This window comes from Aristolochia californica, unplaced genomic scaffold, assembly GCF_029961685.1.
Source record: "Aristolochia californica isolate CCGP_79_NKW_82.1479 unplaced genomic scaffold, dmAriCali1.0.hap1 SCAF_3, whole genome shotgun sequence".
NCBI lineage: Eukaryota > Viridiplantae > Streptophyta > Magnoliopsida > Piperales > Aristolochiaceae > Aristolochia > Aristolochia californica.
This window is the reverse complement of record NW_027181992.1, coordinates 11,706,010-11,727,210: the sequence shown is the minus strand read 5'-3', so window position 1 is coordinate 11,727,210 and position 21,201 is coordinate 11,706,010. Positions and strand designations below refer to the sequence as shown.

Genomic DNA, 21,201 nt, shown 5'->3' with positions numbered 1-21,201 from the left:
ACTGGATATTGGTCATCCAGTGGATGAGCATGCCATAATGCAAGTCATACATGGAGTTAGATTTGGATACATCAAGGGAATGGTTTAGCTTGGTCACATGTACCCAAAATGACTCGACCATCCCCTTCTCACCCACATCTTGAGGATGAATTGCGTCAGACTCAGGCAACTTTGTGTTAGATTCAGGAGTGGTTGAATCAAACTTTGGAGCAAGTGAGATATGTACACTATGAGAGTCAGGAGTCTCGCCATGTAACTGAAGAGCGGCTGAAATTTTTACAAGTTCACTACAAGGACAAGATGAGATCTATGTAGTTTTCACTCCAGGATGAGGTGTGTCATTTTTTTTTTCTGTAGATGCAAAATGAAAGTCGGTGTTCTTCAAATCCTCCCCCGCTGGAACGTTTATAGTTGTTTGTTTATTTCTTTACAATTTTAATTTTTTATACTTAGATTTTTTGTTTTTTTTGTTATATATAAATTTATTAATTAAATTGATTATGATTAAATTTTGTATTTTTGTATTTTTAATTTCAAATTACTAGGGAATATAATTTTAATAATAATATTACCAATAAAAATATAAAAAAACCCTACTAGATATTCTTCATAAGAAAAACTTTTAAATACTTTCTACTAGTAAAATTTTAAAATAGTTAGTAAAAGGCAACTAAAATATTATTTATTACCAATAACTACCTACAAATTATGCAACTCCTTGGAAGGGATGTGAATTTTCTTCTGGCGAATTTAGATATTCGCAGGAAGAGTTTTAAATTTTCTACCATCGAATATCAGATTTCACTGGAAAATATTTAAATTTTCTACTAGCAAATTTTGAAATTCACTTGTAGAGTTTTCAAACTATGGCAATGAATTATAAAATTTACTAAAAAAAACTTCTAGTAGCATAAATGGGAAATTGTCGTTGGAAGATGGCGAGTCCTAAAAGTTTTAGGGACTCAGTCCCTGAAATTCTGAGTCAAACCATTCGAGTTGGGCGAACTTGATCAAGACTCGAGTGGGTCGGTGGCGACTCACCCATAGCATGAAGGTTGAGTTTGAGCCTCCAACCCACCCTGACTAATCTAGACTCAAATCCAAATCGACCCGTTTGAGTCATACATTGGCGAGCCGTGATATCATATAAATGTTAGAAACATTTGAGAAAGCTTATCCATGGACCCTAGGAAAATTTCATTTTGGTTTTTGAGAAAACAAACTCTTTTTCTCTTTTTTGGGAAAATAAAATGCTTCTTGTAGCTATAAGTTGTCGGAGTCTGCAATCTTCGACAACCCATGGCTGATGGGCCTTCTCTGTAAATGTCCGAACAAGCTGCCCATGGGCAACCAAACAGTCCATGTCTGCCTTCCTTATTTTCTTTATAGCTCTTGTTGAGACTACAGAAGCAAACACAATTGCTGTCGATTCTTTCCTGCTAGGGTTTTGGGTTTTCTCTCACACACGTAAACGCATCTATCCAAGCATGAGGTATCTGCCAGCTTTCTCCCCAATGTTGCTCTTCCTTTATGGGACCGTTTTTCCTTTCTTCACTAATTTCTCATCGTTGTCAAGCATGGTGCAACCGTCTTTTCACTAGAATTCTATTATTGCTCTTGTGGATTTCCTCTTGCTTTGTCGCTCTGGGTTGATTCCGAAATCGTAGAAATTGTCCTTTTTTTCTGTTCTTTCTTTCCTTTATGGATGGTTTGGCGAAGTTTCTGCCGAGTAGATTAGAACATGTGTTTACGTCTATTTGTGACTTCTTAAAAAAAGAAAATCTAATGTTTTCCATTCCTTATCCGGTGAACTCTGCAACCCCAAGTACTGGGAAAATCTGTTTAGGGGACTAACAGTTATTTTTTCATGTTCTAAACAGTTGTTTTTTCAGGCATGGTTGGTAACATTTCAAGTTGAACAAGTTGTTATACATTTCAGTGGCCCCTTTTGTTTAACTATGGCTTGTAGTGTTTTAAGCTGTGATCCAGTTCTAGTTTATCTTCGGCTGCTTCCAGATGCTGTAGCGCGATGCACTTTGAGTTCATGTAAATTAGAAGTGACACTGAAGTCTAATCTTGAAGTATCCATTCTCGATTAAACTGAGATGGTGCATTTTCTGTCGGAACGGACACATAGAGGTGTTTTCCTTAAATTCTAGTTATGTCTTAAATTTAACCTTAGAGCTTAGATACCCGTGTCCTTAGCAACCCAGTAATATCAAAGTCAGCATTATCAAATCTTGATTGTCACATTCATCCCTTTGTGTTTTTTAGATACTTGCCTTAAATTATGGTAGTTTTACCGGTCCAAGTCATCTTCTTTGATGGTATGGCTTTGACAATGCAGTTCTATTTATAAAAATAATTGACAGGTTATGGAATGGAACTGTGATTTTTCCTTTTCTCCCCTTCCCCTAAAGGGTCCTGGTTCCCATGGGGTTGTGTTTTGGATTTCTGTTGGGTTGTATCTGTTTATGCTTGGCATTCACACAGGACATGAGAAAAGTGGTGTTAGGTGAAGCTGATTGTTACTTTTGTAAGTGAATGCTTCCAGAAGTTTGTTTAAACAAATAATCGATTTCCATGGGGCATATATACGTGTCATACACAATGTTTATTTTGAAGGGCATATATGTGTCTCCCCTTCTTGTGCCGGCAAGGGAAATATCAATGTCCTCCTCATTTCGGGGACAACTCTTTGCTTACTTTTTTGTTTATGTGGATAGGAGCATCAGATAAGAATAGAAACTAGAAAACAGAAAATGTGTGAGCTGCATATGGTTCTTAATGTGTATGTCTTACCTTGATTGCTGCTGGTTCAAATTTTTGTAGTCGTCATCCTGAAGTGAAGTGGGCTCAGAGAACAGACAAGGTTTATCTCACTATCTTGTTGCCTGATGCAAAAGATGCCAAGGTCAATCTTGAAGAAGACGGAGTTTTCTCATTCTCTGCTACTGCTGGATCAGACAATCACATCTATGAACTGAAGTTGGACCTTTTTGACAAGGTGAACGCAGAGGTAAAATGATTATTCTGTTTGTATTTTAAAGTTCAGTTACTAAAAATTTGATGTATAAATTATGTTGTCTTGTATCTCTGACCACATAACTTTATCCAGGAAAGCAAAATAAATATTGGTGTCAGGGTTGTTTTCTGTGTGGTAGTGAAAGCAGAGAAAGTGTGGTGGAAGAAACTATTGCGTGGTGATGGAAAGCTTCCACAATATGTCAAAGTTGATTGGGATAAATGGGTTGAAGAAGACGATGAGCCTGGTATGCTATATATTAATTTATTTCATTTGAACTTTTTGAAATTTTTATTTGTGATGGAAAGTACCTAATGCATACTTCTTCACCTCAGGTTCGAGCGATCTTGGAGGGATGTATATCTCGGTATGAATTTTCTCTTCTTCCTGTAATATTTTATCGAGGAGCTCTTCTGTGGAATTCGAGCTGATTGTTTTGGCAAATGCAGAAGAAATTGGGTGGCATGAAAGGCATGGGTGATATGGGTGATGTTTTGGGTGATGATTTGGGTGATGATTTGGGTGATGAGGTGGGTGATGATTTGGGTGATGATTTGGAGGATGAAGGTACAGTTGTTCTTCTTTGACTTCAAACAGGAGTGAGGAGTTTGCAGTGTTTCTTTTTGACACTTAATAGCATTTGTTGCTTTTCCACTATCTCAGAAGAAGAGGCTGAAAAGGCAGAAGAAGCTCCTCAAGAGGCAGCAAAAGAGGCAACTGCAAGCGCGTAAAGAGGAGAGTGTGAACTTAATCTTCTGCAGTAAATGGAGGAATTTGTGGCTACAGTATCTGTCTGGATCCAGCAGGATGCACTCCTTTTCGTTATTAAGTTTTTATTTGTTGATGTCTGGTAATTCCGGGTTCCCAAGGTTAGAGAAGAGGTTCCCATGGCTGTCTGGCTAGCATGAACGGTGGAAACATTTTATTGTTTTGTTTTTGTTGTAGTGGGAAATGTCTGGATGTTAGATTAATGAGCTATGCTGTTGCTAAACTAATATTATTCTCATATGCCACGCCTCTCAGTTCCTTGGGTGTTATAACAATCATTTTTTTGTGGATGGGCGGCCTGGTGGGAAATGCTTCCGTGACCCTTGTTGGAATTTGAATATTATTATTTTTAAAAAATAGTTAGTGAAAAGGAATATTTAATTATTATTTTATTTTTATTAATTATTTTTAGAAATAAAAATTCTCATTTTTTCTTTATGTTCCGGGGGTTTTTAATGGACCTTAGAATATTTAAAATAGCCGTAATATTTTTCCAATCTAATATGCTTCACCTTGATTGAACTTGGTTGGATTAGACTTGATCAGACTTGATCAGATCACTTGGTTTTATAACATTTTTAGTAAATTCTTGTTCGAGCTAATGTATGTTTGAGATAAATCATGATTCAAATATTTATCTAAGAATTTTGTTTTATATGAAATTATATTTTTTTATAATTATTATGATCTTATAAAATTTATTATTTATTCTATTTATTTACTTAATTTTATCGTTTGATAAATAAGTAAATAAATGATATATAGACTTATTTATTTACACCCTTAGATACATGACCTTTGCTAAAGAAGCACAAGAATTATATATAGTTTCGAGTCGGATCGGGTCTTACCGGTCTAGTGACCGAACTTTAGGGGGGTTAGTCAATAATGAAGTTCACATGTATTACATAGTTCATTCAGTTAGGTCATTAGTAGTGCACCAATGTCATCTAAAAAATGCAGGTAATTGTCTCAGGCTAAAATCATGGAATCATGATTTAGCCCAAAATTTTGAATTATTCACTTGAAGCAGATTCTTGGGACACGTCTTTCCTCCCCCAACTAATTTTTTTCTCTCTCTCATGCTCTCTTCTCCCTCTCGGCCTTCCTCCCCCAAATTTTTTTTTCTCCCACTATCTTTTTCCTCTAGGTCTTTGCACTCCCTTCGTCTCTTGTCCCTCTTAGCCTTCCTCCCCCGATTTTTTTCCCCCGCTTTCTTCTTCCTCTCGTCTTTGCACTCCCTTCGTCTCTCCTCCCTCTCGGCCTTCCGTTGCAAAGCCGCCATCGCCGAGCCTCCGTAGCACTTGCCTGTTGCCGCTCCTTCACATAGCCTCTCGACCTCTCTCTCTTCTCCCTCTCAGCGTACCATCAGAGCGCCGCCTCCGTTGTCATTGTCTGTTGGTCCGCCGTTGTCTCCCTAACATTATTGCCACAGTGAGGAAGACGACGTTGTTGATTTATTTTTTCTTAAATTAGGAAAAATTAAACCATGTTAATCTAATACTATAGCATTTCATTAATTAATATAATATAATATTTTATTAATTAGTATAATATAGTATTTCATTATTTAGTATATTACTTTATAATAAAACTGTAATTATTAATTAATATAATTAATTAGTATATTATTTTATAGTCACATGTAATTATTATATTATTTTATAATAAATTATAATCATTAATTAATATAATATATTATTTCATTAATTTGTATATTAATATATTTTAATAGTACATTAAATCACTTATTATAGTAATCATATTTATTTTGGTTAATTATCTGTTTAGGTATATATTCTATATAAATATATTATAAAAAATTATTCATTTACTTATTTACATCATATTTTTTATTTTTGAGCACTAACATTGGAATCTGTTTTTCTTGTTTTCATTTTGGACACTAACATCTAATTTGAAGTTGAAGTTAAATTAAATCATTCTGTTTTTCCTAAAGTCTAGCTTCAACTTCAACTTCAATGTAAACTCACCTCCTCCGATTCAACCATAATAGAAGAACCGAGTCAAAAATCCCATCTAACTCGTGTAATCCAAAATCTATTCTGACAAGTTTGCCTGCGGCGAGTCGGAAATCCATGAACCAAACCGGATCAAATCTTCAGTGGCTGGGTGTTCGATGGCTGGATCGTCCGTGGCTGAACAGCGTACACTAGTTGACCTCTTCCCTCCACTGCGCAGGTTAGTAAAACCCTCGAAAAACCGTTTGCCCTCCCCTAGAAACGTATCACCTGCTCCTGCTTCCGAGTTTGGACGGAGAACTCCTCTTCGCTAACACACCCAATCTGCTACGAAGAAGCTCGAACGTGAGGAAGACCTGTGGACGCAAAATGGACGATATGGAAACTGAAGAAAGCCCCAATTTCAAGCGCCTCAGCATTAAAAACACCATCCAAACCAACTTCGAAGATGATTACATTTTCCAAATAGCCTCATGGTACTCCATTTTTTTCGTCTCTTCGCATAGTTGCTCTAAATTCCTTAGCCCACTTCAGTGAGTGCTGCCCGAATATTCATGTTTGATAACGTGTTTTACTTAACTCTTCCCTCAGGTATTGATTTAGGGTTTCATTTTAGACCGTTTTAGCTTCTGATCGATTGACAGGTTGCTTGCCAGTTGTGGCCGAATAGAGTGCCTTTTTTACTTGTGGTGTTGATATGAAAATTTGACTACGTTAGCTTACTTTCTGTTTTTGAGATGTTTGCGTCGCGTATTCTCCACTGATGTTGCTTTCTGATGTGGTCTTTTGGAGCTGAGTAAATTCTTCGTTATAGTCCATCATCCCTTCCCTTCAAACTCATTAAATATGTTGCTATGGTTTCAAGCCCGGAGATATCAAGTCTTGCCGTATCGCTGTCAACGAACACCATTAAGTTCTACTCACCGGCAACTGGGCAATATTTTGGAGAGTGTAAGGGTCACACTGGAACCATCAATGAGATTTCCTTTTCAATTCCATCCTTTGCACATGTCCTACATTCGTGCTCATCTGATGGTACTATTAGAGCATGGGATACGAGGACCTTTAAGCAGGTTAGATCATCTCCATCAATGTAAACATTATTTTGCGTTTGTTAACCAAAATGTAGGATACTAGTTACGTTTTTTACATTTTTTGCTGGGTTTTGTTATCTATGTCTGTGCCATCTATGTATCTTCTCTACACTTCTTTCTATTCATTTGTTGTAGTGGGCTTCTCAGTGCTACAGTAGCTCTCATATTTTTAGTTTAGAAATAGGAGAAGATAAATGACACAATTCATAGTATTGTTTGTTGACTGGTATTACTTATCCCCTAGGTGTCCTTATCAAATGCTGGCTCTTCTCAAGAAATTTTTAGCTTCTCTTTTGGTGGATCAGCTGATAATCTTCTTGCTGCTGGTTGTAATGCTCAGGTAATAAGCTTTTAGCATTCATCTATTTTTCTTGGTTTTGTGTTCTACATAAGAAGTCCAGTATATTTCTTAGTTAAGAAGGTCTTAAAGATAAACCCCCTGTCTGATTTACTGGTTATTTCATTGGTGCATCTTCTCTTTCTCCTTCTGATAATTAGTTCTTCATGTCCCTTCTCATTTCCTAAAACATTTTCTTTTGCAAAATTGCTTAAAAATAAATGATGCTGATATTGGCTGCACCGGTCTACTTCTGTAGAGAATTTACCACCTTCTTATATGAGTTTCTGTTCTCATTAAAAAATTGAGGCTTGGCATAGACTTAGGGCGATTTCCTTTTTGTGTAGCCATCTTCCTTGCGTTCCTTGTGTCTATCTTTTCTGGAACGCGTGTCTGACTATATAGGGCAGGGACCCCTGTATAGGCAGTCATCTTTGATCCTGATCATCCGACCTTTCCAATCCCGAAAGACACATAGTTCAGTAGTAACGGAATTTTTTGGTCTATCGCTCTGGGAAAGCTGATAAGTTTTTGGATTAAGGAAAAAGAAACTCATTTTTTTCCATGCTTTTATAAAAAAAGACATTGATTCTCTAATAAGTTTTATGATCGAAATATGCCTCACATTGGTTGTCATGCTGGATACTTGGAGTTACGATCTCCAACTGACAAATTTTCACAAACTCTGTTCTTGTTATTGATTCTCTTGGAACATGAACTTTCATATAGCTGTTTGTGTTGGTCACTTCACTAGTTCATTCACTTTTATGCAGATAATCTTCTGGGATTGGAGAAGTGGAAAGCAGATTTCATGCTTGGAGGAGTCCCATGTCGATGATGTGACACAAGTCTGATCAATGCCTGCTTTCCATTTTGAAAATCAAATTATTTGGATTAATCAATATTCAACTGGAATTTTCTTCATAACTCATTTTAAATTGATATACACAGCGTAGCTTCAAATTCTTCTGCAAAGTTTGAACAAATGATATGGTTTCTACTAGGTACGATTTGCCCCAGATAAGCAAAACAAGCTCGTTTCTGCTTCTGTTGACGGGCTAATGTGCATTTTTGATACTAATGGACACATCAATGATGACAACCATTTAGAATCAGTAAGTAATAGCTAAGTTGAATTAAGTTTTCTGCTTGTTTGGTGAGAGAAAACAGGTAGTACTTCTTAAAGCTTGAGAAACATATGTAAATCATGGTTCAGGTTTCCAGAAGTGCTACATTACTTATATTACTTGTTTAATGGTAGCAGTTCTTTCCAAATACAAGTATGATGAGATTTCAGAGTACCCAGGTTTATGTATAGTGTAAGGGTCTTGACTAATGGCATCATGATCTCATTAAGGTTTTTGTATTATGTTGTAGGTGATGAATGTAGGCACTTCTATCGGAAAAGTTGGGTTCTTTGGAGAGAAAAACCAAAACCTTTGGTGTTTGACACATATTGAAACACTAAGGTCTTTTCAAATCACATAGTTTGTTCAATTTATGATTCTAAACTTTTATTCTTTCGGGATTGAACCCTATGTCACTTTTCTTCTACCATTTTTAGTGCAGTCTTTCAAACATTTTCAAACTTACCTGTTTTGTGTTTCTCTGTTCTAAAATGTACTTCAACAGCATCATTTGTGGGTATGATTTATTTATTTGTTTGCCCCTGTACAAAAAGTTTTGCTTGTTGTAGTGTTATGTATTTCTACAGGGTTTTGCTCTTGTGAAGAGCTTGTCTAGAGAAGCTTGCTCTATAAACTTCTCAGTTGCCTACGAAGGGATGTATTGTAGCCATGTTTTTGTATTTTGTTCTTTTATCCTGTCCTATCTTTTGGAGTGGTTAGATTTTGGCTTTTGTCATGAACTTTGCTTTCTTGTGTTTCTTTTTCTGGTTGAGCACTCATGTAAGTTTTACTCGCAGTGTTTGGGACTGGACAGATGCAACACAACAAGCCGACTTCCAAGATGCGCGTGCATTGGCTTCTGACAGTTGGAACCGGGATCATGTATAATATACTGAGAAACAAGCGTTTCATGATGCTAATAATGATCAGCACGGACTCATTTTTCTAACATTTTTTTTTTTTTTTTTTGCAGGTTGACTATTTTGTTGATTGCTTTTACTCAGGAGTGGACGATCGATTATGGGTGATTGGTGGCACCAATGCTGGCTCATTGGGCTATTTCCCTGTAAATTATAAGGGAATGGGAACGATAGGGCCCCCCGAAGCTGTTCTTGAGGATGGCCATGCCGGAGTTGTGAGGACTGTGCTGCCTGCTTCAAGTGCACATATCCTTCCTACTAGAAATCAAGGGATTTTTAGTTGGACTGGAGGGGAGGATGGCCGGTTGTGTTGCTGGTTATCAGATGTATCATCTTCAGAATCAAATCGATCATGGATTTCAAGTGCATTGGTCATGAAGACTTTGAAGAATCAAAATCGAAGAATCAGACATCATCCTTATGGAAAGGTTATGCCTCTGCAATCTCGGTGATGAATGTGGGACCATCCTTGTTGAAAAATGTTTCGTCTACTATTGTATAACAATATGACTTTCTCAATAATTATAAATGATATACTACTAATACTGAAGTTTACCTTGTGTGGTGCATACTCGTAAGTTGTAGATGGCCTGATTGCCAAACTGTGGTGCATACTCATAAGTTGTAGATGGCCTGATTGCCAAACTGGGTATGGTTGGCTATAAAGAAGCTAGTCAGTCAGTTTTGGTGAATGGTGGTGACAAGCTAAACGTCACCAACTATTTATTTACTCAAACATTTGCAATTTTTGTTGAGCCAAGGTTTGATGATCAGTTAATAATAGGGGTGTTTGGTTCTTCAATGGTTCATCACTTGTTTGGCTTTACATTATTGAATTTATGGAAAAGAGAAATACTTTATTGACTTGTTATAATTAGAGTATATGAATTTTTATTTATAATAACGCAAAGTCATAGATTTTAATTATAATAAAATTATATTTGTCCCGGTTACACCCAAATTTTAACATTTAAAGATAAGTCCTAACATAATTAAATAACTCAATATAGATAAAAGACAAACCTAACTTAAACTAAAACTCTTCTAGAACATGACCATTAGATAAAGATACTTTTTTTAGTCCTTGATTTTCCAACTGATGTGATAAAGGTGTCAGTTCATGGTAATCATTATGGGTCATACTTCTTATGGGTTTGGGCCCATTTTGTGGGACTTATTTGGTTGTTTAGCCCATCTTATAATACTTTTAGATATGTGGGTCTTCCTTGATCATGTGGATTTGAGCCCTATCTTCCAACACTCCCTCTTAAGCCGAGGGTGAGAGAACATAAAAAATTCTCAGCTTGCTGCAAATGATGTATAGGATTTTATTGTATAAAATAGCAATCCTCCAATCTTCCAACGCTCCCCCTCACGCTGGTGTTCTCTTCTTTGAGACCCAGCTGGCCAATTCAGGGGGTTATAACATAGATGCAATAATAAGTTCCTTCGTCATGGGCTTCCAATCACAAATAATTTTGATATTTTTTACAGGGATGAAGTTTCTTCGTCATGGACTTCCAACCACAAATAATTTTGATATTTTTGACAGGGATAAAGTTCCAACGTAATGGACTCCCAGCCACAAATAATTTTGATATTTTTTACGGGGATGAAGTTCCTCTGTCATGGATTCCCAACCACAAATAATTTTTATTTTTTTTACAGGGATGAAGCTCCTCCGTCATGGACTCCCAATCACAAATAATTTTGATATTTTTTATGGGGTAAAATAAATTATGATATGAGGCCACCTCTTCTTCAATAATAATGTCCCCAAAGAGACATAATAGTTGCAACTAAATATAATACGATTATCTTCCAACACATATAACATGAACCAAAATAATAAACCTTATAGAATGACCCGTGAAATAATCATAATCCAATATAAATATTTTTTCTTAGATACAGAAGCTTCATCTTTTGTGCTCCCTTTTTTTTGAATATTTTGGTCACATAAACTCATCCACAACATATAGAATAAAATACCTCTTTCTTGTACTTCTTCTACTTCTCCACCTCAAACAGAGAGGTAATGACTGTGATCTCAGCTTGAACCAAGTATAATAGACGTAGCAATAAGACCAAATAATAGAGATGTATAAATAAGCCCTCAAACCATGGAGAATTGAGATATTTTCTTGATATATCAACTCAAAAAGTGACACAAAACAATTTGCTTAAATTCGGATTTTTCAATGTAACAGGATACCAGCATGACCTTTGATTCTTCCAATATGAATATTTCTTTAAATATAGATCAGATTGACATGAAATTTTCTTCTTATGAAACTATACTTAAATATCTTTCATCTAAGTATAACTTCTCTTCATAAAATATAATTATCAGAAGATAAATAATCTGATAGATTTCGGTCTTTGTCATCTGGTCGAACTAAGTATTGTTTCTTTTTTTTTCTAGAATGATCATTGACTCTTCCAAGATAAATATCTCTTTATAAAAAAAATCATGTCGAGAATTGGTTGAATAGGTAAGAAAATAGACTTACGTATCTTTCTTTTGATATATAATTCTCCATATAAAGTTTCTTTCTTGATAGTATAAAATACTTCGGAATGTGAGGTTTTCTACTGTCACTCGAACCTCTTTCAATCAGACCTTTGTTGCTTCAAATATCGATTTCTCTTTGTAGATAACTCAGATAAAAAATTGGTTGAATAAGTAAAAGAATAGACTTACATATATTTCTTTTGATATATATTTATTCATATAAATTCTAATTTTTTATAGCATAAAATACCTCGAAATCTGAAGATTGTTGCTGCAACTAGAACCTTTTTACAATCTGACCTTCACTCATTCAAATATCGATATCTCTCTGTAGATAACTCCGATTGGAACAAATCATTTTTCTTTGAAAATTAGACTCAAATATCTTTCCGTCAATATATAATTTGTAGTATGAAAAACTCTGTGTAGAAGTAAGAAAACGCAAAGCAAACTACGGGTGTAGGGACTGAAAAAAAATAACTACGAACCTAGACTTAAGATTTAGGGTTTAGAGAAAAAGATCTCATTATCTCTATAAGTTGACCAAGTCAACTCACAGAACCTGCTCTAATACCATGTTGAATTTATAGAAAAGAGAAATACTTCATTGACTTGTTATAATCAGAGTACATAAATCTCTATTTATAATCGAGGAAGGTAATAGAGTCCAATTACAATAAAATTACTTTTGTCCCAATTACACCCAAACTCTAACACTTAAAGATAAATCCTAACATAATTAAATAACTCAATATAGAAAAAAGACAAACCTAACTCAAACTCTTTTAGGACGTGACCATTAGATAAAGATACTTTCTTGAGTTCTTCTTGATCTTCTAACTGATGTGATAAAGTTGTCAACTCATGGTAATTATTGTAGGTCCTACTTCTTATGGACTTGAACCTATCCTGTAGGTCTTCTTTGATCGTTTGGCCCATTTTATAATACTCTTAGATATATGAACCTTCTTTGATCGTGTGGGCTTGAACCCTATCTTCCAACATACATGATTTTGATTAATTACAGCAAAATGATAAATTTTGTGCTAACAATGGTTAAAATTAGAATGTATGGCAGCCTTACTTTCCTATGGTAGAGCTGGTAAAAATGGAAAGTCAAGCGAAGAATCAAAACCATGAAAGGATAAAGTTCAACTAGAAGCAAGAATGATACTTTATGATTTTACACTTACCCAACACCAGTAGGACGAGATTGTATATTCAATAGTTCAATTAGCCAGCCAAGAGCCAAATGAAATATGAGGTTCTATACTCACATGGTGAAACCACTGAGCACTTATATAAGAAACCTTTTCTATCTTTTTGACGGATTTATATACAACAGAGGTCATTTCGTTGCATCCAAAACAAAATGTACCATATAAGTTAATGGAAGGCATGGGTTGCCTCTAACATATTCACATGAATCCACGTTTCACATCCTGCAAGCTTTACCAGTTTGAGACAATGCTCAAATCAACTAAGTGGCGCATGGTTGGTCTTCCATGTGGGCAGTTCCAAGGGGACTTGAGGCCAACCAAATTCTTAAGTATCTGAAACAAGAAAAAGAAACACAACAGCCTTTCAGGTCATAATGGCTTATACACACAACCTATAATAGTTTGATGTCAACTCAGTCTTCTATTTCACACAAAATGTAACATAAGGCACCTGTTGGATTAACATGTATTATTCAGTTTTCTTTTCTTTTTTTTTTTCTTTTTTTTTTTTTTTTTGTCGGAAGGGGAAAACGGACATGTGAGAATAGTGCACTTGTACCTTTTCCATCTCATTTCTTCCAAGTGGATCTCCGATCACAACAGACGCCTTGCAAGCCCTTGATGCCAGCATCCCACGAACTCTTGATGGACAAAGAGAACTTGGATCATCCATCTTGTAACTACTCATGATGGAACACTCTCCTTGACTGTCAGCAAGGGTGGATATAAGTTCCTTTACATCTGTTTCAAGACAATGATCAGTTTATACTTGCAAGAAATAAGCTCCTTTCAAGAATTGAAATTTTTTGCACGCTTCAATTTATGAGTTAACTGTTTACCTGCAACTCCAAAAGTAATATTTTTACTAAATGGAACAGTTTTTAATAGATAATGGTGGCCAGGAGGAGCATCTGCATCTTCAATCAAAGTAAATCCATTTTTCCTAATACAAATAGAAAAAAGGGAGATCAAACACCATATTGAATAAACCCCTATTTTCAAGCAAAACACAAAACAAATTTAAGAAAAGCAACCAAAATGATATGATTAAGCACTTAATACATGAAAAATTCAACCACATGCATAGCTCATCATGTTGAGGTTCACTCTTATTGCTAAAATATGTTTTTACATATTATCAACACATAAAATTTACCTGATTACATCCATATGAATGGAAGCTACAACTTCTTCTTCAGGTGATAGCTCCAGTCTTATTGGCCTGAAAGAACCATCAGAAATGTGTCATTACATATGATTCGACTTTTATATGATTAGCAAAATCATGAAATTTTAGGCTATTTATCAAATTTATTAAAATGTGACATGCTAACTATACCTATGGTCCCTTAAATCATGACTGTATTAGTAACCGTAGTAATAATTTTGATGCTCTAATCAGTCAAAAGAAAATTAAACTTGATGCTATGTGTAACGGTAATTAATTTCATAAAAAGAAATGACCACAGTTCATCCTCCAGAACAAAGAGGGAAGGACAAACAGGTTATCCACAATAATGACAATGACAATAAACTTTCTTACTCACTGAAGCAGAGGTTGTTGGTTCAATATGGTTGATTGTGAGAGTCGTTCAAAATTGTATTTCTCATCTGCAGCATGCTGTAAGCATCTGAAAGTTTTACCACAGCTTGATAGAGGAAAGCAGTTAAGGGCAACATATGAATTGGGCCATTAAAGATGAAACTAGCTTACCTGATCTACAATAAATAAATCCTTATCAAGCTTTCCAATTATAAAACCAAGATTAAATTGCCCAATAACCTGAAAATTAAGCAAGATAGAAATTAACATTATGAAAAAGTAATCCACTCAAATGACACCACGTGAGCATGCAGCCACTAGATACGCTTATTTAAGGGTATCAAGATTTCAATTGGTTCAAACTATAAAACCAAGTTATATGCATCCACAATTACAGGTGACACAGCGCCAATTTAAATTATAAAGATCAGTTAGTCTAAAGAATTAACGAAATTATATGAATCAAAATCCATTTTCATAGTGAGGTTAGTAGTTAAACACCAAGGTTAAAATGTAAAAGAAAACAGAATTATAGTGAATGTCCTCTACCACTTTATTGGTGAACATCATGAACCCTACAAGAACTAGTATACTACCTTATTGCTTCTGGGTGTATTACAATAATAATTTCCACCTCATGCTTCCTGCTCTATTATCATAAGTACATTTCATTAAAAAAGCAAATGCCTAGAAAAAGCTGTGAGCTGTCTTGCTACTTATCATTTTCGTTTAGCATAAGTGCTAACCAGATTCTGAAGTAGCATTATCAACTGGGCAGAAAACATGAAACATGTGCATGAAACTGCAAAAGCAGATTGTAAATGCAATAACCTTCATTCTTCCAAAATCTTCTTTCTTGAAGAACCTTTCCAGCTCTTTAGTTGCGGCAGCGAGAGCCCTTGCTTTTCCTTCCTCATTTTCTATTTGAGAAGCCTCCAATGTTGCAGCAGTATAACATCTATGGCAGGAGATTGGTCATTACATGTGAAATAAAATAGAAACAAATTCACATAGAAAAGAAAATCCAGTTCCCCCTGCTTTGAAGTCGTCACATCCTACTATCTCACACCTTCTCAGTTTTACTTGTTCACGCAAGCTGCTGCTTGAACACAATCTTGACCACCTCTCCTTCCTTCTTGTTTTCAGATCATTTATGCTAAAATGCAATATGTAACACTTTTCTGAATCAGTACAAGGTACTGGTGTATCCAAAATCAAATCAGATGACTGCACCAGTGCATTATTCCCATTGAGATCAGATGAAGTTTTATCAACATCATTGTGGAAACCGATTTCTTGGTCCTCTGTGACATGTTTCCCAGATATCTCCTGGCGAAAATACAGTCAACTTCAGAAGAAGTACTAAAAGAGAAGCGAATCTCAACTTGAGAAGTTGAAAAACGGTATTATTGATTTTAACGGAAAGCTTATAAGGTTTTCAAAAATCACGTAAAACTCATGTTGATTTAGTTGAATGCATTCTAGAAAATCAGAAATTTGGAGTTTTAGGTAGCACAAACAAGCAGAGCACATTAGTAATCATGATTCGCATAAGAGGTAGTATCTTCTCCTCCCCAAAACATAACTAATATACAATGGATAACAACATGAACAATAATAGCAACAATGACATGCTCAAAAAATAAAACAAGAAAATAAGGGCAAACAAAAAGTTACTGTGAATACCAAGGATGTTCAATTATACCTCTTTAGTTACTGTGTCATCAACATCGCTGGAAGCAACTGGAGTTTCAATGTCACTGGGAAGATTCACATCACCACTCTTGTCCAAAAATTGATCTTCTTTATCTTCAGTGTCATTGTCCCCCAGACTGTGACACAAAAGAGCTCTAGAGTCTGTAGCATTCGTAGTAGAGCTGACTTTCCTCACTTGACATGGAAGCATCTCATTTCTCAGTACCGGCAATTCAGAGAGTCCTGCCCTTTCATGCTTCCTCTTGTTCACCGATATGAACTTACTGAGGGAAGACTGAACCATGCTTGAATGACTCAATGGTTTTGAAGGTAGGGGAGTTCTCAAGGCATGATTCTCTGAAGTTCTGACCTTTTCAATGCCAAAAGCACTTTGAAAACAAACATCCTTTCCATCTGATAGAGAAACTACATCTTTGCTTTGCATTCTTTCTAAAAGAGAAAACTCCTGAACATTACCTTGATCTTTTTGCCCACTTTCTTCAGGCTTAAGCACCTTAGAAGAGACGTGAGGTTCCTCATCCTCACAAGGAGTATCTGCTTCAGATATATTCAGTTTGGTCTTAGTGGGCCCCTCAAATTGGTTAACAGAAAAACTACATTGGCTCGGTGAATAGATGTTTCCTATTGCTTCTCTTAAGGAATGTGTAATGGAGCCTTCATCTGAAAAGAATATTTTTCTCTTATCAGGAGTTACATTAACATCATATGAAGTACTTGGTACAACAAAGTTCATAATTGCCATGGGGTACTGCCGAGAGTTTGCATTTTTGTACAGTTCATTGAGAAGCTTGCTGACTTTAGGCATATCCACAGGCCGCCCATTTACATAAAAGAACTGTCTATCCCCTGAATTTCGACCACTGCCATTCCCAGACCTAGATAGAAAACCTTCAACTCCACAGCACTCAGATATACTTATGTTTAGTGGCTCCAAGCATGCAAAGGTGTTCATGCCAAACACTGTTATGATGTTATCTTTAATTGAGCCATTACCTTGAGTTTTGAGCACCACAGTTCTCACATTTTTCCCAGTAGAGTTGGTGCAAAGCAATCGTACTCCTTTTGCAATAATAGCATATGCCTAAAGAGAGATACACAAATCAACAAATGAAACTCGAGCAGGGAATACGGTAACTTGCTAAACTAGGAAGATGAAACAGACAAGATCACAAAGGGGGGTCAATTAACCACTTTCAGAACATAAAATCAGAAGTTTCAAAATAATACTTAAGACAGATAAATAATGAGTATAACATGACAAAAGATTTCAAATTCCATGTTTCTAATAACTTGAAAGTGATAAGGATATGTGTATCTTACATTTAATAAGGAAATGAGCTTTCCATATTCCCTTCGTATATTACGATTGAATTCTTTACTTCTCACCGGCAATGTGGAAAACAATTTCTCGACAGTGACAGTGGTGCCGACTTGGCGAGCTATTTTCCTTTCAGAAGTAACAGAGCCTGAATGACTGAATGTCAAGTGGGTCCCTGTAGGTTCATTTTTTGTTCTTGTTTCAATAGATAAGTTTCCTAAAGCACAAAGGGAACTAAGTGCCTCCCCTCTAAAGCCATAAGTTGCCAATGATTGAAGATCAGAAAAATTGGTTATTTTGGATGTATGATGCTTAAGAGCAAGAACCTGCAAAATTTTCAGATATGTATAGTTAAAGAAATGGATATATGAAATATAAGGGACCAAAAAGGCATAATAGAAAGAACGAAGATAACAAAAACAAGAGCTGCTTTTAGGTTAACAGAAAAGTAAATAGAGAAGACAACAAATTGAAGATTTAATTGATGATTGAAAAGTCAATACATAGAAGATCATGATACAGTTTTACCAAAAAAAATAAAAAAATAAACAAAGCACGATTCAGAACAGAATATTGATAGGGACTCAAAAAAAAATTTGTGAAAGAGATATTTTGAAAGTTACTCACAGACAAAAGTTCTAACCCGTAGTAGTAGAGTACAAGCCAGAAAAGAATTAAGCAACAACATCAACCAGTTTGGACTTTTATAATGCCAAATGTAGATAAATGAAACATGTCCCAATTCTTTTACACATAAAGCTATCAAACTGGAAGACCTAAATGACTAATTTTTATGGAGACATACAATCTTCCTTTTTTTCTGACTGTTGAATACAAACGCTCACAAGGCCACCTTTTTGCCCCTGTGAGGCTTAAACCCAAGACCTCGCACTAGAAGTCCCCCATGTGGCCATTGTGCTGATCCACAACATATGGAATTTTTTTATTTCAGTACTTGCTCAAATATCACAGGTATGTAATATCTGAAGCAAAAGAAATATGATCTTAGATAGCCTCATCAACTGGTCACTGGCAAGTAGAGACTGAGCTGCCGTGAACTGCAAAAATGCCAAGCTGAAATATGAAATTGGTACTCTTGGTCCTTACCATAACGCAACCAAATAAACTTTATACCATAAAATATTGAAGATGCATCTTTACTTCTTGTTATGGCAATTTTGGTTGCAACAGAAATATGGTAAAACATTTACAAAGGTACCGTGCACAAAATGAAAAGTATCAAGTGTGTTAAAGAAGGAATACCTGAAAGTTGTTTGGTGAAATGCCAAAACCATTATCTGTGACCTTGAAAGATTCTTCACCATGCTCTTTCAAAGTTATCTCAATACTGGTTGCACCAGCATCCAAGCTGTTCTCCACTAATTCCTTGATGGCAGAAGACAGATCTAAAATAACTTGCCCAGAACAAATTCTGTGAGCCACTCCCTTATTGATCAGCTTTATGGATGGAGAATCAACTTTTCCTTCCATATGATACCTATAGTAAAAACACACTTCCTCACCTGTGCACCAAAAACCTATATTAATTTTCCACCTCAAAACATGTCATCAAGATTGATTTCAAATGCACAATAAGTTTGCTAAAGTTAGGATTAGCTTAGTTTGGATGTCTCTTCTCCACTAATAAGCATAGGATCTTTTCAAGCACAAATCAATGTCGGATTTCTATGTTATACACAACAAGCTACAATGTGGAGCACATGGACAACTATAAATTGGTAGATTTTTTCACCCACTAACACTCTCTCTCAAGTCCAAGCCTAAAACAACAACCAGGCTACATGGATCATAGTGAACAAACAAATAGGCCATGTAGAACACAAAAATGGACTTTAATTCACTTCAAAACCATGTTAAAGTTAAGCTGGTTCCTCCCAAAATGACTAGCAGATTTTTGAGGTCTCTTCCCAACTAAATAATAAGTACAAAACCTTTTCAAGCACAAAGCAATGGGAAAAGTGAACTTTTCTTACCCACCGAGAAATGTAATGAGTTATAAAATGCACTTTTGCCAGATATGATTGGCTTCCCCTGCTAACTACAAAAGTTTAGCCATCTCAGTTTGTTTTCACCCCCACTATGTAAGATGAGCTCTTCCACATATGTAATTGAATTCAATAAAACCCTGTCAAGCTGATTAAAAAAGAAATGCATGTCGAACATGGCAACCACAGAAAACCCCTGCCTAGAAAAATTAATTTATATTTCAAAGAGTTGTATATTTAAATTAGGATGTCATTAAGGAACTCATACCTCCTAATTTTGATTCATCCATAAGAGAAGTTTTAGAGTACAGGTCTAAGATGTTTTAAAGAGAGAATGTGTTTTTTCAACTTGTCTATGGGATAAGTCAGTTTAATTTTGTCTTTATCTATTCAACATGCAAAATATCTCCACATTATTCTTCATTATCACCGAGCATCTCTTTACTGTTTGCCCAGAAAAATTGCTACCTAAAACCCAGATGAGACGACTCAGAACAGCCAATTTCACAACCTTTAACCCTATAGACCACATTCCAGGTGTTTCACATACGAGATGTCTGACTTTAACATGAAAGCCTGACGCTCATTTTTGCTGAAGCAAATAAATCACCAGTAACTTAAAAGAAAAAAAGAAAAGAAAAGCACATAACTAATTACACCGCTGTCCAACATAAGTCGTCATCATCAAGCTTCGCCCAATTATGTTGGTTATGCCCAGGTCTCAGCACTTCCGTCGATTCCGTTTACGGCCTACCTCTACTTCCCACAGTCCAACACAAACTAGTTCAAATTTTGCAATCTACAGAAACCGCTATCGAAGACCCAGACAGAATATGAACATCAGTATATACCCGAACAAACAAACCCTGGCATTGTTAATACCACTGCAGCCATCAAATATTGAACATGTTCCATCCTTTTTCTATAAAAAGATACCCAATAAGAAAAACGAGAAAAGCCGAACTTACTGTGGAATGATCAAGCAGATGAAAGACTCAAACGAACCGAGGGCCGAAGGCTCGCCAGTCGCCACCGTTTTCCCGCGGAAAAGTTTTGATCAACGAGCGAGGAAGCAGGGAGCTTTCGTGCTTTCAAGAATTCAGACTGTCAGTAGCGCGCACCGGAGTAAGCCTCGCACGCCCGCTACTAACACCAGCAAGTTCACTGAGGCAAAATGACGGTAACGTGAACTGTCCTTTTATAATTTAATTCAAGTTCAAGTTCAAGTTCACGTTCAAGTTCAAGTTCAAGTTCAAGTTCAAGTTCACTGAAAAATTTCCAGCATTAATATACTAAAATAAAAAATATGATGTAAATAAGAGAATGAATAACTTGTAATAATATAATTAAATAAAATATATATACCTAAACACCACATTAACCAAAACAATAATTTATATTACACTAATAAGTAATTTAATGCTTCATAAAAAAACAAAATAAGTAATTTAATGTATAATAAAAATATATTAATATATAATTTAATTTAATTAAATATTATATTAATTAATGATTACAGTTTATTATACATTAATACAATAATTATGTGTGACAATTAATTGTGCACTGATTAATTATAAAAAATAAAAATTAAAAATAATATAAGGGAATGTAATAAATAAATAAATTA

General features: G+C 35.5%; 3 protein-coding genes across 5 annotated transcripts; 2 read left to right on the top strand and 1 right to left on the bottom strand.

The window, feature by feature from the left end:
- The first annotated feature begins 1,346 nt into the window (after nucleotides 1–1,346).
- Nucleotides 1,347–4,031, top strand: LOC137960338 (uncharacterized protein OsI_027940-like). The gene is made up of 6 exons (XM_068807933.1): nucleotides 1,347–1,492; nucleotides 2,833–3,019; nucleotides 3,119–3,272; nucleotides 3,361–3,392; nucleotides 3,475–3,592; nucleotides 3,689–4,031. The coding sequence occupies exons 1-6, from the start codon at nucleotides 1,362–1,364 to the stop codon at nucleotides 3,754–3,756; spliced, it is 690 nt and encodes a 229-aa protein (XP_068664034.1). The 5' UTR covers nucleotides 1,347–1,361; the 3' UTR covers nucleotides 3,757–4,031.
- Nucleotides 4,032–6,020: 1,989 nt separating this feature from the next.
- Nucleotides 6,021–10,026, top strand: LOC137959777 (WD repeat-containing protein GTS1). The gene is made up of 8 exons (XM_068807127.1): nucleotides 6,021–6,251; nucleotides 6,641–6,848; nucleotides 7,114–7,209; nucleotides 7,980–8,054; nucleotides 8,211–8,321; nucleotides 8,584–8,675; nucleotides 9,131–9,215; nucleotides 9,307–10,026. The coding sequence occupies exons 1-8, from the start codon at nucleotides 6,145–6,147 to the stop codon at nucleotides 9,703–9,705; spliced, it is 1,173 nt and encodes a 390-aa protein (XP_068663228.1). The 5' UTR covers nucleotides 6,021–6,144; the 3' UTR covers nucleotides 9,706–10,026.
- Nucleotides 10,027–12,965: 2,939 nt separating this feature from the next.
- Nucleotides 12,966–20,625, bottom strand: LOC137959270 (DNA mismatch repair protein PMS1). Of its 3 annotated transcripts, none has more exons than XM_068806658.1 (12): nucleotides 20,540–20,625; nucleotides 18,829–19,088; nucleotides 17,568–17,891; nucleotides 16,237–17,328; nucleotides 15,601–15,860; nucleotides 15,363–15,489; nucleotides 14,703–14,771; nucleotides 14,536–14,609; nucleotides 14,145–14,210; nucleotides 13,828–13,931; nucleotides 13,548–13,729; nucleotides 12,966–13,321 (listed from the first exon to the last, which is right to left on the bottom strand). In XM_068806658.1, the coding sequence occupies exons 2-12, from the start codon at nucleotides 19,054–19,056 to the stop codon at nucleotides 13,220–13,222; spliced, it is 2,628 nt and encodes an 875-aa protein (XP_068662759.1). In that variant the 5' UTR covers nucleotides 19,057–19,088; nucleotides 20,540–20,625; the 3' UTR covers nucleotides 12,966–13,219. The 3 variants fall into 3 exon arrangements, with proteins under 3 accessions (XP_068662759.1, XP_068662758.1, XP_068662760.1); XM_068806657.1 differs by lacking the exon at nucleotides 20,540–20,625 and adding an exon at nucleotides 20,222–20,344; XM_068806659.1 differs by lacking the exons at nucleotides 12,966–13,321; nucleotides 13,548–13,729; nucleotides 13,828–13,931; nucleotides 20,540–20,625 and adding an exon at nucleotides 20,222–20,344 and having other exon boundaries at nucleotides 14,147–14,210; nucleotides 14,532–14,609.
- Between the last annotated feature and the right edge of the window lie 576 nt (nucleotides 20,626–21,201).